Source organism: Erithacus rubecula, assembly GCF_903797595.1.
Source record: "Erithacus rubecula genome assembly, chromosome: 1".
NCBI classification, from domain to species: domain Eukaryota; kingdom Metazoa; phylum Chordata; class Aves; order Passeriformes; family Muscicapidae; genus Erithacus; species Erithacus rubecula.
Genome location: NC_136658.1, coordinates 58,186,619 through 58,204,655, shown reverse-complemented (window position 1 = coordinate 58,204,655; position 18,037 = coordinate 58,186,619). Strand labels below are relative to the sequence as shown.

Genomic DNA, 18,037 nt, shown 5'->3' with positions numbered 1-18,037 from the left:
ACTAAGGGAAGGAGAAAGGAAGAATGGAGTTGTGGAAGTCTTGTTGTGAACTGTCTCATTGGGTGATCCCAACTTTAGCCACAGTATCCCACATTCCAGGTTAGTAGCCCAATATTTGCAGAGCTGCTCTCTTCTCTACAACCCACACAACATGGAGTGACACCAGTCACTGCCTCCCCTATTCACATGCAGGAAAACAAAGCCTGAGTTATTAAATCCAGAGGAGAGTTCATGGCTTGAGGATTTAGCCCATACCAAACAAATTCTATAATTTAAACTTTTTGCAGCTTAATTATATTGAGAAACCATTAGACATATTAAAGAATTAGAATACTGAACTGTTAAATATTAGGCAATTGACCCATACCTAATGTAAAGTAAGTTTCTAAAACTGGCCTCAGAAAAATTTAGTAGAAAAACAGGTGTAGGAGAAAATTCAAATGTGACCCGTAAGGCCCCAGAATTTAGAAATGAATTGGGATCAGTTCATTCTTTTCCCATGGGGTAACTTGTATAAATGTAATTCTATGGTTTCATAAAACCAGGTCAAGTTTCTGTCCCCTGAGGTCCTTTGGCAATTTGAAGCATGGCAGCACTTTTTCCTGGCTACAAGTTCAAATCTGCATGCATTCTGGATTTCTGAAAGGAAGCGATTAGCCAAGCTGAAAAGATATACCCATCCTGTTCAGAGTACACCTTCCACACAGAAAACTACTTACAGGGGTTGAACACAATTTCACAGAATAGTATTTAGAATTAGTTGGCTCTGCATTTTTCACCTCTTAAAGAAAAATTACTTTTCTCTCATCAGCTGGCACACCAAAGAGCAGACAAACTTATACATAACCATGCCAGCAGTTTTAACTAAGAACATTCTTCTTTCCTTGAATGTCTAAGAGTTCTACTCATATAGTTATACTTCAGAATATTTCTGAACACATGTATTTCATAACTGCTATTGTATTACTTCTCATGATATCACTATATTGTCCCAATTAAGACTACTAATTGTCACTAATTACTAATTGTCCTAAGTATTAAGACATGTAAAATAAGGTTGAATGAGATAAAATCACAGAAGGGGTCCCCAGAAAAGATGGAGAAAAAACTCTCTTGGCAGACCCACATTAGCACAGGCTCAGCAGCAGAGAGCTAAACACAGTGAAGGCTCCACAATTTCAGAACCACCTGAAATTGCTCTGTTTAACACCACATCCCATCCACTGTGTCCTAGAGCCTGACTTTTATTGCAATGAGGCCAAAATGACCACTCAGCTGAGCAACAAAGCCCTCTGTGTAGGACTGCATGTCTTCTGGGTCAATTAAATAGATTCAAAGAGCAGAGGAAGGATAACAAAGAAATTCAGGTTGTTTGAGCAAACTTCTCAGGGTGCAAATCTGATATGTACAAACTACAGCAGTGGGCTGCTTCTTCTCAAGATAAAATCCACCCTTTCTGCCACTCTAGTGAGATGGTGCCAGAGAAGCTCTGAACAACAAAATTTGTTGAAAGTTTATTAATTCTTAGCAATGTTCCACCTGTTGTACCTTGAGGTGGCCTCAAGCCAACCCAACAGCTGTGGCTATCCCTAAACATGTTGACTAAAAATCTCACTGATGCCCTCCCCAGGAAATGCTATGGCTCCCTTCTTACATGACTTGCATGCACGCTCCCGAAACAGCTATATGCTGGTAAATTAGTATTTCTAACACATTTGACTCATAGTTTCTCAAAACTGTATTTTATAATAACTATTTGTTAAATTGTAAGTTACTCTAGTAAGACCTTCTTTTTCTACTACTCTCATTTTTATCATCGTATTTCAGCAGCAAATTCATTTCAAAGGGAACCAGTAGAATCACAAACCATCTACAATGCCCAGTAATGCAAGACAAAATATTTTACTACCATTTAAAGTTTATTTTTTAACCTGGTCTCTTAAAAGCTATGAGTATCAGCTTAAAAAAATTCATAACAAACCAAGCAATCATGCTTTGTATTAGAACAACAGGCAATATAACTTGCACCAGAATTGTGAAATTAGGCTTTACTGGTAGATACAGACACGGAGAAATAACAAAATCCTACATGTCACCTGAGTTGTAGGAACTGTTCTCACAAGCTAAGAGAGAAACATATTTAAAAAAAACAAAAACAAAACCAAAAAATTTTACTATTCACTTGTATTAGTCCTTATTACATATTTAATGCCACCTGAGGTATTTTCTTCCCCCCCATGCAGTAAATTACTGTTAAGGAAACAGAAGGTAATTGAAAAACTGTTTCACTTCCTTCCCAGCAAACTACCAGTGAGAATCAGCACTAAAATGTGAAAAATTACAATCATGGCACATATCTTGGGAGCATGTATTCCCTTCAAAAAGGGACAGGCTGCATCTGTACTACAAAAATGAATACAAAAAATCCTGGCAGAGGGTATGAAGTGACAGGTTATACCAAATTCTGATACTCATGCCTGCAAAGATTTTGCCTCAATTTCCTAAAATTCATTAATACAAAAGAATGCTCATAAAAACACTAAGATTGCATTAAATGCATGATGCATTAAAAGACGCATCATGAACCTACTTTATGCAACAAGCGTTAATTTACAAGACACTGAATCTCAAGCATTTTTTCAGTGCTTTAGTGCAAATGCAAGAAAGTACACAGCAATCCACCTTCCTACCTAAGATGTCAACTGATTCTTTCATAGCACTTCCAAATATATTTTGCATATGCTTGGTTTAAAAGATACATGTAGGCTATTGAAAGCAACAGGCCGATCTGCATTCTTAAAGTTACACAAATAGTTTAAAACCATAGCACTGTTATTTTAATGTAAATAACTAAGTCCTGCAGGTGACCTTGTCCAACAAAGAAAGGTTTTTACAGCAGGCCAAGAGACTGGAAACAAATTATATGCTTCATAAAAACAGATAACATTGTCATCCATTAAAACATGGTATAAAACCAATTAAAGCATTAAGTTTATATTTTTATCACATTTAGAAAAAAATAAGTAAAAAATAATAGCTTTAGTAATGTTTTCTTTAAGGAATGCTCAAACTATCAATAATCTCTGACTAGATTTATTACAAAACTGTAAAAACTGTACAAAACTGTAACACACTGCTTGTACTTCTCTTAAAAATACAGTATCTGATACCAGAAAGCAGGGGTTTTTCTGTCCCATATATAAAATCATGATCGAGCTCTTTAAAAAAAATAAATTATTAATAAGTATGAGAACAATATAAAATCAAGGTTACAAAAGATGTTATTAAATAGTAATACAATATATTGCCTATTGCCTTTATGTTTTACTTTATATAACTTTATTTTTGATTCCTTACAATCATTTCATGTAAAATGAAAAAGCAAAGCATTTCCCAGATGCAGAATTCAAAAATCGTTTGTATCGTACAACAGTTTGTAAATACACGCATATGCTGAGAGACATGTCCCAAACAACAATTTCTACTCCAAATGTAAAATACATATTACCTGATCTCAGTACAGCATTGTTAACAAGTGATCTAACATGAGCATTCAGAGTTAGGAACTTCAATCATGGCACCTTAACGTTACAAGTATATTTCAGCTGTCAATTACCCAAAGCATGTGCAGCAGTCCCACGTACTCCCATTCTTACCCTTCTCCCCATCCAACTCCAGTATGTAACACTTGTTATTTTGTCAGTCACGTAATCTGTATGCACACCTACTGCGCCCTCTCATTCAGTCACACAATCTAAGGAACAAAATGAATGTAAAAAAATATGTTTTAACAGCGAAGGTACACTTTTTTCAGTATATTTAGTATCGCATAAAATTATAATGTGAATAAGAAAACTAGTCTGAAAGCTTTGCTTGAACCCGAGCTTGCTTTAGATCAAAAGGAATTAAGGCATAATTTAGCTATTTGGTCAATTTGGGGACTAATTCTATAAATTATAAGGATGAAAAAAAATCCGTTACTAAAACATCTTCTTATTTTAATGGGAAAAAAAAAATCCAGTTGTTGTGGCAAAGTGCACCAGCAAATTTTAATTGCATCTGCTCTGTTGTTCCTGGACTATGGCTAATTTCAGCCTTTCAATGGCCATAAAATCCTACTGTTCAATATTTGTAACAAAGAATATATTTCTTTTTCATACTGAAATAGCTTTCTTATTCATGATGAAGATACAAATTATGTGGGATACAAAGAAAACTTCTTAAATAAATTAGTTTTTGAGTGAACAGGGTACCTTTAAATAGAATAATTAACAGAAAGTTATGTTAAGTGTTACCCACACGAGTATTCTCAGGAGTGCACTATAAAAAGTTTGGAATATTTTATTGTATCAAAAGCATAATTTCATGAACACTAGCCAAAAAAGGCTTATTTTATTTCAAAAAGTTTCTGCCTACAACTAAGGAAGTGTTTTGATATACATGATTTGGAAGATTTTTCCATTCAATCCTGCAAAATGCATTGTACATATCAATCCACTTGCCATAAGAGGATGTTCACCCTAAAAGAAATTATCACAAAACATTGTTTAAAGCAAGGTGAGCTAAAATACATTTTGTGATCCATTTCCTCAGTCGCAACTCACGCAAGCACTTTGATTAATTTTGGTGGATGTATCCTGCCTGAACTACCGCTCAGAGTCTCTTCGGTCCAATATCCCATCTCTAAAAGAGACCTATGGAAATTCACAGTGGAGAAAGCAAGTTTTCAGTATTTTCAGAGTTATCTTTCCCCAGCGTAGTTTCCCAGCTAATCACCATGAGTGATTTAGAGTGGAAAATTCCGAACTGGGACATAAGTGGATGGTCAAAAACTGATGCTTCCTCTCATGAAATTGAGTGACAGCATTTTTCTACTTAATACTATGGAAAATATCCTATTACCCTTTTTCCTTTTCTTCTGCTTAAAAAAGAAAAAAAAAGAAAAAAGAAAAATGTTTAAAACAGTTTGCAGTTATTAACAGTCAGTGCTAAGATTCCATATTTTGTAGATTACACTTGAATATTCTGCAATGCCTGTGAAATGAAACATCAGCACTTGCTAGGAGATGCCCCCGGCTGAGCACATATCAGATAAATAAGAAGAACATAGTGGGTTAAGGATAAAGTTATTTCTCAAAGCAAATCAGATTTTACCATTTCAAGTCACAGACATTTCTTGATTCTAAATATAAAGATTTTTGGTTTATGTTTCAGGATTTTTGAAAATAATTTAAATGATCATTGAAAAAGAAAAATCCTTCCTTAATTCGCACTGGAGAAATTATCTATATATGAATTAACTCTCTGGATCATAATAGCTTTCTGCAGATGACTCTTCAGCTCTATCATTTAAATACGTATTTAGGCAACTAAAAATTTACTGTCAATTCCTATTATGTCAGTCCACATTATGGCGCTGTTACAGCATGCACATTTAAAGATTATTGAAAAAATTACTGTTCATGTGCAGTATATAATTTGCAAAAGGTTAATCACTATTTTAAAACAATGAATGGAATTAACTCATAATGCAAAGCAGATGCCCTAAACGTTATTTTTAAAACAAAACATATTTTACTTATAAAAGAATAAAGAGGATCTAAATCCAGTCCTGTTGCTTAAAATGAGTCAGTCATCATGGTTGCTTTGCACTCTTCTTTCACTGGCTTGTACAATTTAGATAAAACTCAGTAGTTTCTGACTACACACTGCTATCCTGCAGCCATTGATGAATTTTTACAGCTAAACTTGTAAAGCTTTTCCATGACTAAGAAACACTGGCAATGGTGAAAGGGATTTACTTGTACCAGACCAGCAGGGATTGCAGCAACAATTTAATATATCAATTAAGTAGTTCAAAAGGAAAATATTAAAATTCAATCCAGTGTATGAAAATTCTCTGCTTCATATGCAATTCACTTTAGATGACCAGTCACAGAGATGGGCAAAAACAGACGTCTGGAACGATCTAGGAACAGGGGAAAACAGAAAAAACACTAAATGGCAGTCAAACAAGACTAGCGTTTCCAACAAATATTCAGAACCCACTCCAGACTGCAGAATATGAAGCAGGACAAGTTGTAAATAAGAGTTCTTTGAGTGCATTTTGGTTTATGGTGCTGAGGAGGGGCAGAGAAGAAGCCCTGGTTGGGCCCATAGGGACACACTGTGGGGCACTTGCTCCATGTGCCCAGGGGGCTCAGCATCCCCAGGTGGGTGCCTCTGGCTCCAGAAAGAGACAGAAGCTGACCTGAAACTGAACCAACTGAAACTTGGTTCAGTTTCAGCCTGAAACTGAACCAAGAATTTGAACAGAGATGGCAATGAGGAAATAACAAAGCTATCCATATAGCCCTTTCTTGTAAGTAAAGTTGATACAAACCTGACAATGAAACTGCTTTTTTTACATAAACTACATCTGCCAAGAAAAGGCTTCTTAATTTTAAAAGGGGAAAAAAAACCCACCACACAAAACTTTATCAATACTCATAGCTATAAGATAAAGGAGTTAATCAAATTGAATCCTTGAGGAAGATCATGTGGAGCAATACAGAAGTCCCCCTGCCTATCACCAGCAGGCTCTCGCCTCCCTGCACGGGAACAGCGACGGCAGCACTTCTTAACAGGCAGCCAGCGCTCACAGCAAAGTGTTCCCTTCCAAAGTATCAGATACCCTGCCACTGCCAGCAAATGGAGTATCAGATTAAAGGGATAAATAGCTCTGTCCCGTTGCCGTAAGCATGGTCCAAGGATCTCAGCTTTTAAATGACAATATTTATCATTAAACACATAATGTAAGATAAATATTAAAGTACTGTTATTATGAGCAACTGGATATTTTATTTTGTTTAAGGAAATCACTTCCAAACCTTTTACTCCTTCTTTATAGTTACTACAATTTATCTTCTGGACTTCCAGAAGTCATCTTTGCTTGTAAAGCCTTCCACATTTCTCTGATTATATTGTAATAATCAGTGGCAAGAATGAAGGTCATCAATATAAACCACAGGTACTATATATTTGACATTCCTTCCAGCTGCACTTGCTGACCTGCTCACTTAAAGTATCTATGATCTGTACTAACCTATCTGGGTGAGATACCCTTTTAATTAATACAAACTGGGGGGAAAAAAAGCTATGCAAGCATACAGTATTCAGTAAACAAGGATATGCTAGGTCCACATAATTTGAGAGAAGCAGAAGCTAGGAAAGAGGGACTGATTAAATGCCATGTAAGATAGGCTTTGAAAAGAATTGTTTCATGTTCAGCATCTTTACCCCTTTATATTCAAAAATCAATTAGGTTGTTTTCCAAAAACTGTAAATAGCTTCCAAAGGCTGCAAATAATTCCTCGCTTTAAGTATGAATGTCAATGAACTCATTCAAAATCATCTTCAAATGTCAGAAAAGATTAACATATCCTGGTCACAGAAGGGAGGTCAGGAGAAAGCGCATGCTTTTAGCCTTTACTCGGGTGGGCACAATCCAAAGCCAGCCTAAGTCTATGGGAAAACTCTAGAAAGGGACCCAGCATGGCAAAATTCCACAACAAGTGCTCAAAACACAAGAGACCAGAAACAATCTGGGATCAATAGCTTCCAGGTCATTAATCCTAGGCAGGTGACATCCAGTGCACAGTTCGCTAGTCTCTTTCACCCACACATTCAAGAAACCTGACTCGATTGGCATCTAGTAGCTCTAAATATTTTCCATGTTTCGCCTTTATCCTTCCCCTATTTGTTTGGCATATGGCTTTCTAGCATCCCATTAATGTCAAACCGTTTAATCGGAATGTAAGCTAAATGCACAGTTTGCTATTTCCTGGATTTCTGTTTGGCAGCCAATGCTTTTTATGAGGAAAATAAAAGCAAAGGTCACTATGACCAGAAAAGAAAAGTCATCTTCCACAACGGAAGCTTATTTTTCCAGTGAACTGATACACAAGCCTAATTTAGAAAAAGGTCCTTTAGTATCATGTTATTATTAGTACTATCACAAATAAACACAGAAACCAATTCACTTTACAGACCTCCACATTAAGCATTCAATAGAAAATCCCTTGGTGTTTTATTGATTTTTTAAATAGCAATATCACAGTTAAAATGTATCATTTTGGTGAAACACATCTAAAACTTTTCCGTCTCAAAATAAGTTATTACAAATTATTTCCACAGCAACTGGCAACTAACGATTCAATCCATTTAAAGAACAACAAAGTAATGGCTTTATTTGGATGCCTTTTTTGATTAAATAACATATTAACCTTGATGAAGCTTTCCAAAAAGGGATTAGCGTACTCGAGTGCATCAGCTGATTACGAGACAAATATAACAGTGATAAGATGCTGGTTCAAAATTTTTGCATCTGATGAGTATAACAATTTAGCCGCTAGGATGGAGTTGGCTCTTCCAGTTTCCATCTCAACAGTAAAGTGTCCACCCGGGATACAAAAAGACATCACCCAGCTAAAGTATGCAGTAACTGGGAGTCAGGAAAGGTCGCTTAAATCACTAAACTGACTAGACCAAAATACCCTGCATAATTACTGTAATGTCAGAAATAATTAAAAATAATTTGCAAAGAAAGAAGAATTAAACGTATTAGAGGGGAAATTCAGAAAGCAAGTACAGATTTATCTTCCCATTATATCATCCATTTTGACCAAAACTCACTGACCCACTTTGCTTTATTCGTTTACACTGTAATAATACATTTTGCATACCTATTGTATATCCTTTCCATTAATTTATTTGCTTAATGGATGTATAAGTAAGTCTACTACAATTACACTTTTTAAGGGTCAAATCCTACTCACTTCTGAACCCACTACTGTAATTTCTACAACACTGGATGATAACACAGCAGACCTCAGGAACAGCTGAAACACAGCCGATTCTGTGCTGTTGACATAATCAAGCCATGTTACAACGAGGCTGCCAAACCCTTTTATACCCCTGCCAAGTCCAGGAATTGGTGTCTCCATACGCCCCCTCCCGCCCCCCTTCTCCAAAAAAAAAGGAAGTTTCTGTATTTCTTAATTCTACATGTTCAAATTAAAATTCACACGGTTATGGCTGTGGCAGAGTAAAACTTCCATGAGTTTATTTCAAGGACCAAATCTTGGAACTCTTGCAAAGTTGTTGCAATTGCACACCACAAGGACACACACACACAAAACCCCCAACCCAACAATGGTCTAAGAGCAGCTATTAATATTCATGTTGATTCCACATGAAACAACAGCAGAGTTACCCGAGCAGCTACAGTTATGTCAGCGCTTGGAAGTTATTCCAGGCTGTTTTGTCCCGCTGCCCTGAATATTCAGGAACTTCAACAATCCATCTAGCAACTGCTACCGCAGAGTAAGTGCTCTGCTTCGCCTGGCTCTATGCTAATGACTGCAAGGCACCCTCTGCTGAATTAGGGGGAAGAAGAGAGGGAGGAGGGGATGTCACACCCCCCGCCACTGGCGACAGGACGGGACGGGCAGGAGCATGGCACCGCGTGGGGTTAATTCCCCACGTGCTGGTTGTTGCTGCACCTTGAAATCTGACAATAGGAAAGTGAAACGAGCCCGGTCTGTTTGTTTGGGTGTATTGAAAGTAGCATCGGGACTTTGTCCACGACCTCCTCCGTGGGAAGTTCCCGCCGGCCCTGCAGCGCGGCAGAGCCCGAGCCCCCCGCCCCCGCCCGAGGCAGGGGGAGAGCCGCCGGGAACTGGAGGCGCTTCCGACCGCTCTGATCTCGGGGTCACGGCAGTTATGCGATCCCTTCTCCTTATCGTGCAGGTTCAGCCCCTGTAACCTACAGATTGAGAGATAACAGCCCCATGCTTTCGCTCTACGTTGCAAAGGCGGCAGCTATTGCATCAGGAATTTCCTCTTTTGAAGCTCCTTCTATTCCCCCAACACCCATCCCCGGCTGTGGCAAGTTTGGGGCTCACCTCCCCCCCGCGGTTTCCCCGGCCCGCGGGGTGCGGGATGCCCCCGCACCGCCCGCAGCGCTGCTCCCCGCCCTCCGCGCCCGCGTTACTCTGCGCGGCAGCAGGATCCAGCCTCGCCAAATCCCTGCCGCGTTCCGCGGCCCCGTCTCCTCCTCGGCTGGCGGGGGCCCGGAGCTGCTCGCACCTGCTCCTCGGGGACCGACACCCCCCCCCCCGCACCAGAGGAAGCAGCCCAGCCCGACCGCCTGGCACCTCTCCCCACTACCCCAAAGAAAAGCCGCTGCCGCCACCACCTCCTCCTCCTCCTCCTCGCCGTCTTCCCGCCCTCCCTTCACCTCCCCCGTTCGCCATGTGGCAACTGCCTTACAGCCCTACACAAAAAGTGCACGTGCCCCCTCGGATATGTGACAGCAGCTGATGGCCAAGCGGCCTCCATCGCCCTGGAACGGGCCCGGCGCTCGGGCAGCTCCGCGCCCCATCCCACTTCACACGACACCCCGGTGTCTATGCCCCCATCAGCACCGCTCCCCGCCCACTCCGTGCAACCTCCGGGCGGCTTTTTCCCAGGGTTGCCCGCTTTAAAGATACATCCGAGGATAAACTTCAGCTAGGGGTTCAGCCAGAAAGCACTTTCTGGCCCCTTCCCACCCCCGCCGGCCCTCCGCTCCCGCGCTGCGATGCCCGCGGCCACCCCTACCCCCGGCACGCCTCGGCCCGGGGGACAGGGAAAGGGACAATGACAGGGCGACACTTGCAGGGCGTAGCGGGAGGGGGGCACAAACACGCCTTCCCTTCCCCCTGTGTCCCTCCGTCCCACCAAGAAGCAGCGCCGCTGGCAGCGGAGAAGGCCGGCTGGGCGGCGGGGCAGCACGGGAGGGGGCAGCGGGACGCGGCGCAGCGCTCGCCCGGACCGCACCGCGCGGGGGTGGGACGGGGGCGGCGGCGGGGGGGGCGGCGGGGCGCGCGTGTGCCTTGCGGCGCTTACCTGGCGTTGGTGCAGTCGTTGTAGAGGGTCTCGAAATCCTTCCTGGAGATGAGTTTGCAGCGGTTGACCCCGGGCTGGATGGCCCCCAGCCCCCTCAGGATGCGGACCTGCTCCACGTTGCAGACCACGGGCGTGATCTCGAGCCGCTTCAGCTTGGTGTAGACCGTGTGCAAGCCCCCCACCAAGTGCTTCAGGAAGAGGTCGAAAGCCTGGGGCAGGCAGATGAGCTCGCAGCCCTCCACGGTGAAGGAGGCCACTTTGGCCCCCCTCAGATCCACCATCTTGCACTCGTTATTCTGGGGGGTGTTCTCCACCGGGGACGGGGTCGAGTACACGGGCTTGCCGGGCAGGCTGCCGGCCGCGCTGGCCGCGCTGGCATTGGGAGTGGAGGTGCCGCCGCTGCTGCCGCCGCCGCTGCTGCTGCCGCCACCGCCGGTGCCCAGGCTGGGGCTGCCGCCGCCGCTGCCGCCGCCGCTGCCGTTACCGCCGCCGCCGCTGGTGGTGGAGGTGACTGTGGCCGCCGCTGCCGCCGCTGCGATGGGCTCCGGCCGGAATAGGTTTGTCCCCGAAGCGGCCGCCGGGGGAGCGATGGACGGAGACGGAGAGGAGGTGGCCGACGACGAGGTGGCCGACGACGAGGTGGTGGTGGTGGTGGTGCAGGCGGCAGAAGTTGAGACCGGAGGCTGAGGGGGGACCAGCTGGGTCGGAGGGATCAAAGCAGCCGGTACGGCCATGGTCACATATACGGCGGAGGGGGCAGGGGGAGGGGGGAAAGTTCCCACACACACACGCAGGGGAAAGGGGAAAAATTAAAAAAAAAAATTTAAAAAAAAAAAAAAAAAAGAGGAAAGGAGAGAAGGGAGGAGGGGGAAGAAGAAGGGGGGGATAACCCCAGATCAGGTGCTGCGGCGAGCGAGAGAGCAGGGGGCAGAGTGAGAGAGAGAACGCACAAAGTGTCCCGCAAGTGGGGACGGAGGAGGAGGAGGAGGAGGAGAAGTCCGCTCCGGGCGGCGGGGCTGGGGCCGAGGGGAGGGGGAGGGCAGTTTCTTTTTGTGGTCCTTGCTCTAGCACCACGTTAAAGACGAAGGTGAAAAGGAGGAGGTTTGAAGGACTTCGGTTCTCTCTGGCAAGTACATTGATCAAAGATTGAGAGGGGAATGACAGAGAGAAAATGAGCGGGGAAGTGCTGGCTGCTGCCGCCGCCGCCGCTCGCTCGCTGGACGAGTTGTTGTTGTCACACGGTGCGGAGGGGAGGAGCTCCGGCAACTTGAAATACCCTTTGAAGCAGCAAAAGGCTCACTCACTAGTATTAACCCAAATTATCCAACCAGGAACCCGGAGCAGGAAAACAGCGAGAGAGGGAGAGAAGTCCCTCTCCCCCCTCCTTCAGGAACCGTTAGATTACATGTTTCATATTTCACCCCACCAGAGATGAGATGTAATTTTCCCAGCCCTTTTCAACAGTCGCTTGTCAACACAGTTTGCGGAGAAACGCGAGCGTCTCCAGCGCTCCCCCAAAGCCGGGCGGGAGCGGGGGAGCCGGGGCGCGGGGCGGGCGCTGAGCACCTCGCACCTTGCCGGGGCAGACAAAAGCAGAAACCTCCGGACGGGGCCGTTGCTCTTGCTGCTGCTGTTGCTCTCCCGGGACCAAAACGCTCCTCCCGGCGGGGTGGGAGTCTCTGCCGAGCGTCCCCTTTGTTGCGCGGCGCGCAACGGGCAGCCGCACGCGGCAGCATCCGCGGAGCGCTCTCCTGAGACGGCCGCGGATCGGAGGGGACACTACGCGTCAGGCCGCCGAGACGCCGCGCCGAGCGGGCTGCGGCGGCACAGAAGTAACTTGGGAGCGGGGCGGGCGGGCGGCCCGCTCCGGTCCCGCCGCGCAACAGGTGTCGGCGGCGCGCAGCAGGCGCGCAGCCCGGGCCGGCCCCTCCGCGCCACACAGCGCAAAGTCAGCCGGCGCGCTCGGGCGCGCATGCGCGGTGGGGCGGCGGCCGGCGCGGTACCTGCCGGCCCGAGCGGGATGCGGCGGGCGCGTGCCGCGCTCGGCCGGGACAGCCCGGGCTCCGCTCCGCCTGCCGGAGGCACTCCGCGCCTGGAGAGGGGTAAAGGAACCGCTGCAGGGGGGGGTCTGCAAACCAGGGCTCGGTGCGTGCGTAGTGCTTCCTGGTTTAAAAATACACCCGGTGTGTGCTTAATTGCCATGCATGTATGTGCCCATTGCCTTTTTTTTTTCCCCTATGATACTATTACATGAGACGTGACTCACGGGATGACACATCTGTAGAGTGGATAATCTCAACAGTAGTAATTTGGTGCAGGGGAATTTCCACAGTATCAGACATAAACTATTCTCATATGATCTGCTCGCTTATTGTACTTTAAGTTTAATTTACGGGAATTTGTGTTCTATTGCCACTTAAGACACCTTTTGCTAGTGAAATTTAAGCTATCCTGCACTAAAATGTTTAAAATTGCTAATAAAACCATGAAAATACAGAGTAATGTTTTACTTTAAAGTCTTCTGTACCCATAATTGTGCAGAGACTTACTTGAGCAATTTTGAGGTGGGGTTTTTTGAGAATGTTTTTCTGGAGGAGCTTATACGACTTGACTGCCAGTGGTGGGATCCCAGTAGTGGGATCTAGTGTTGCATAAAACTTGTAATTTCCAAAAGTGAATACAGTGCCTCTTTCTTTTTTTCACTTATAGAGAGCCAACTCTGTCCATATTTTCTTTCCCTCACCTGTTCTTTTTGTATGTCACCTTCTCTCATACCTTGTGAAGACAGAACAGTTCCATAAGAAGATCAGGTTAGAGCCAGACACGCGTGATATTGCCCCTTGGAGATCTGGGTGAACTCTGAATTAGGAAAACTACCACTTCATTTATCCTCTACTTTTCCAACAACATGATGCACACCAGCTCTTCTGTTTTTCTGCTTGCTGTGTGCTCGTACAGATCCATAATTCTCATGGTCCAAAAGAAAATGTAGTTTGAAAGGGTTTACTACCAGGGGTTTGGGTTAACCTTGATGATATCAATGCAACACTTGGATTAGAAACCTAGAAAGAAAGATTTTTGAAAAGGTTCGACATTCCTCAAAGCTTCTGGCACGGTAAGTGTTTCTAATTATTATGGGGAGTGTCTCAATTTAATTTAACTCGCACCTCTACTGACACAATCACATAAACCTACAAATCCTGAGGTCATTCTTTGTAAATTTCTCTAGATTGCATGTCTGTTACTTGCTGGCCCTTTCATGTAATTATATTGTTGGGTGTTTTCTTTTTCTCTCTCTGAGTTGGTATCAGCAAAACCCAAATTACTGTAGCTGATATTTGAAAATTCTCCCTGTGTCAAGTGAAGACTTATGGTGCTGAAATCAATAAGACTGTTTAAAATTCAAAGACCTGCAAATCGTTCTGTTTGTCCTTTGATAGGGCCTGGGCTGATTAAAATGCGACCAAGAAAGCTTAATTGCTGCACTAATTAAGAAGTCTTTAATTTCTTTCCTGGAATATTGTTTGAAGCAGGGCTTCTGTTCTGCTCATATAGCTGTTCAGGGCAGGTATTCTCTCTCTTTCTCTCTTCTTTTTTCTTTTCACCATTTCAGTGTATTAAAATGTATGTTAAAACACGAAGATGTATTGACAGTGATTGTAATTTATTGCTCTAAAAAAAAGACTGATATGGAGTTCACAGTTTTATTAAATTACAATTTTGAGGGCAGCTGTAAAGGGTAAAATGCAATTACGAAATGCATTGTAGCTGTTGCATTTTAAGGAATTTGAATACTTGACTGACAGGAGATAGGATAGTACACCAGTTCCCTCCCCCATCTTCAGTTATTATTGATAATTAAATATTTAAATTCATTCAGTAAAACACCCCAGAAAAGTATTTATCTTCTGAATGTGTGTGAAGGAATGGATGGGGGGAGGGGATGCAACAGAAGATAGGCACCTGGTAAAGATGAATAGTGTATTATCATGCTAAGTTCATCCACAATTTTTTTTTCCTGCATTTATTTGAAATTTATTTTCCTGAGAAATACCTTTCTGTCTTGTATCTTGTCTTACCCTTGTTTAGTGACCTATTTTGTTCACTGTTTCTGAAGAGGAGAAATTAGATGATTTCACAAAGCTTTCTGTGTGATCAATAGAGTAATGTTTTAGGTTTAATCATGCTGCATTATAATTCTGGCAAACAACTACTGAGCAGAGATTCTAAGAAAGGAGCAAGTACTAGCAAAGAGAAGGTAAGTTCTGCTTTGCTTTAATCTCAGGTCTCAAGCAGCAATCCCCCTTTGAAGAGCTATCTGCTATTTAGAGGGAAGACTGAGAAAGAGGGAGGGACCTCATACAGAATCCCCCCTGCATCGCTCAGGAAAATAGACTCATAGAAATGTAAGTGTGTGAAAAGGGATCCCTTTTTGCTTCTCTTCCACCAAGACATTTACTAAACATTGACAAACACCGTGAATACAATTGAGATTGATGTGAGGTGTTGCATCAGTAGTAAGAAACTGGATACTGCAGCGCTGTTTTTCTAATTGTTGTGTTATAGTCAAAGTAGCACAAAACCTTGTCCAATACAAATACAAACTGGATCCCTTTCAGTGACAGGACAAGTAGATAACATGCTTAATAGATACAAAGGGAGATTTGCCATTCCAAGCACGACGTCATGCTAATTATGTTTACTCTAATTGAAAGCAAGGTTTTGGGGAACCTGAAATTACTCATAGGATATTTTTAATAGCTGAATAATAATAAAGTGCAGCAAACGTTGATCACAAACCTTTTGGTCTTTCAAAAATCTATTGGAAAATTAAATGAAAAGTGGAGTTTGGTACAAACAATGCCCCAGGGCAAAAAAACAACTAACACTAGATTTTCCAGTCCAGCCATAACACAAATCAATTTGAGCACACTTCTATGGCCAGACTGCCAGATTGTTATGACTGCTAATTCACTCAATCAAACAGTACATTAGTACACTGGGCACAAACAGCTTTAACAATAGCATGCATTTCTGAACAGTCCACCATATATCATAAAAAATCCAAAATACATGGCAAGATTGCTTTCACATTCTGTTTACTACAAATTGTATTTACATATGGTGCCTGCCTTAAAAAAAAAAAAAAAAAAAAAAAGTGATGGAAGAATGAAAGTGAAGAAACTTCAGAAGCTATTAAAAAGAACTTTCAAAGTCTTTAAGAACGAGAATCTGGGAGCATTTGCTCCTGCTTGTGCTGGTGCTTAATGTGAACCTCTCAGCCGGAGAGCTGACAGCAGGGGCTGGCTATCCCGAGCACAGGGCTGGACGGGGAATTGCTGCGGTTTTGGCAGCTCGCACACGCCCTGCCTAGCCCCAGCCCCGGCACTTCAGCGCTAGAGCGTCTTTTGCCGGCTTTACTCCCGCGAGCCAACTCACTGGCTCCGAGGGTATTCACCGCCTGAGCAGAGGGGCAGGAATTAGCCCCAGGGAACATCCCTCAATTCTTCCCCTTCATCCCCCCGGGCAATGGGTGTTATCCCGGGGATGCTAGCTGGTGCTCCGGCCGAGGACGCGCTGTACAGAGATGCCATGACCGACGGCTCGGGAGCCCTCTCATCCCTGCTCCCTCCTCGCCTGCATCCGACACACAAACACGCGCGCCCCACGCACACACCCACGCACAAGCGCGTATATGGAAATTGCAAAAACCAAACGCCAATTAAGCTACTTGCTTATTTACGATTTCACCCCCCTTAAGTCGCTATTCTGACTTCAGAAAAGGCTTTTCGAAGTCAGTAACTAAAACAGCCCTTCTGTCGATCTGAGCCTCTCGGTCACGTTGCTGCTACCAGAGCCACATGGTGAAACGGATCGGGTCGTGTTCCCCTTCCTTGCTGGCTCGGGATGGAAGGATGGAGGGATGGATGGATGGATGGATGGATGGATGGATGGATGGATGGATGGATGGATGGAGCAATGGCTGGGCACTGCCTGCTGACATTCACCTGACAACTGACAGCCGAGCAGGAGAGCTGCAGCGCGGGGAGGAAATGATAACCAACTTCCCTGCGTGATTTAAAATAGGGCAGGGATAGACGGGGGGCCCTCTGTGATGTTTGAGTTAGACATAGGCTCTCATTAGAGGTCCTCAGCGCAAACGTGCTAATTCACCTACCAACAGGTAGGAAGAGTCGCTCGGAGCAGTAATTATGAAGTAAAAAGCCCTTGCTATTAAATTACGTTAAAGCGGTGATCTAATCTGAGCTGCCCTTTGCCGTGCCTTGCCCCCTTTCCAGAATTGGTTCGCTCAGCCGCTCTATCCCTCGCTCCCAACCCAGGCTAATCGGAGCGCCAGCCCCGGGCTCCGTGCTCCTGGCTCTCCAATGCGGTCCCTGCCGGTGCCGGGGGACCGCTCCTCCTGCTCCGCGCCCGGGAGCTGGGGGGAGCGGCCGAATCCTCCTCCCTCCGTCCATCCCTCGGCCCCGCCGAGCCCCCGGTGCCGCGGGGCGATGGGAGAAGCGGCGGGCGGCGATCGGACCCCGACCCCGGCCGGGCGGAGGGCGGCGGCTCGGCTGCCGCTCCAGCGCTAATTGCTTCCCCTAACAGTATTAATAACAATGACAAAAAATGCACATTGCTGCCTTCATTTTATATAGGAAGTGACAGCCTGCGAGACTCAGCCTCTTCTTCCTCATGTCACTTAAGTGAATGGAAAACGTTTGGGGGGGGTGGGGGGAGGTATTGCCTTTATTATTTCCATATTTCAAAAAAGCAGGCAAACATTATTAATTGTTTATTCGGGTGAATGTGAGGAAGGATTTTCAAAAGTCCGAGCCCTTGCTTGAAAAGTTTCATCACAGAGCAGAATTTTATAGAGTTATAAACTCTGGGTAAGAGGGGGATGTTATAAATGGAAGTGCTGACACAACCTTAACTATAGCGTGTAAACGGCTATGCTATAATATCCATTAAGCAGAAAGAAAAATAAGATGGCTGATCAATAATTTATACAAAGAGTACCAACTGCAGACATAATAACTGTAATGTTTGCAAAGCAATCTCTCGCTCTCCAGGCTTAACAGTAAACTAGCGGGGCTGTTAATTT

At 44.3% G+C, this 18,037-nt stretch overlaps 1 protein-coding gene and 1 long non-coding RNA gene across 7 annotated transcripts in view; both read right to left on the bottom strand.

Moving 5' to 3' along the window:
* Window positions 1–12,901, bottom strand: part of DACH1 (dachshund family transcription factor 1) — a 351,929-nt gene extending 339,028 nt beyond the window's left edge. For 3 of the 6 annotated variants that reach the window (XM_079312105.1, XM_079312103.1, XM_079312104.1), the window contains exon 1: window positions 10,930–12,901. In XM_079312105.1, coding sequence (XP_079168231.1) covers window positions 10,930–11,663 — 734 coding nt within the window. In that variant the 5' untranslated portion in view covers window positions 11,664–12,901. The remainder of the gene's footprint in view (window positions 1–10,929) is intronic. The other 3 variants (XM_079312106.1, XM_079312108.1, XM_079312107.1) reach the window with 1 other exon arrangement.
* Window positions 9,584–10,834, bottom strand: LOC306805677. The gene is made up of 2 exons (XR_013775262.1): window positions 10,312–10,834; window positions 9,584–9,805 (listed from the first exon to the last, which is right to left on the bottom strand). It is a non-coding gene; the product is annotated as an uncharacterized lncRNA (long non-coding RNA).
* Window positions 12,902–18,037: the final 5,136 nt, after the last annotated feature.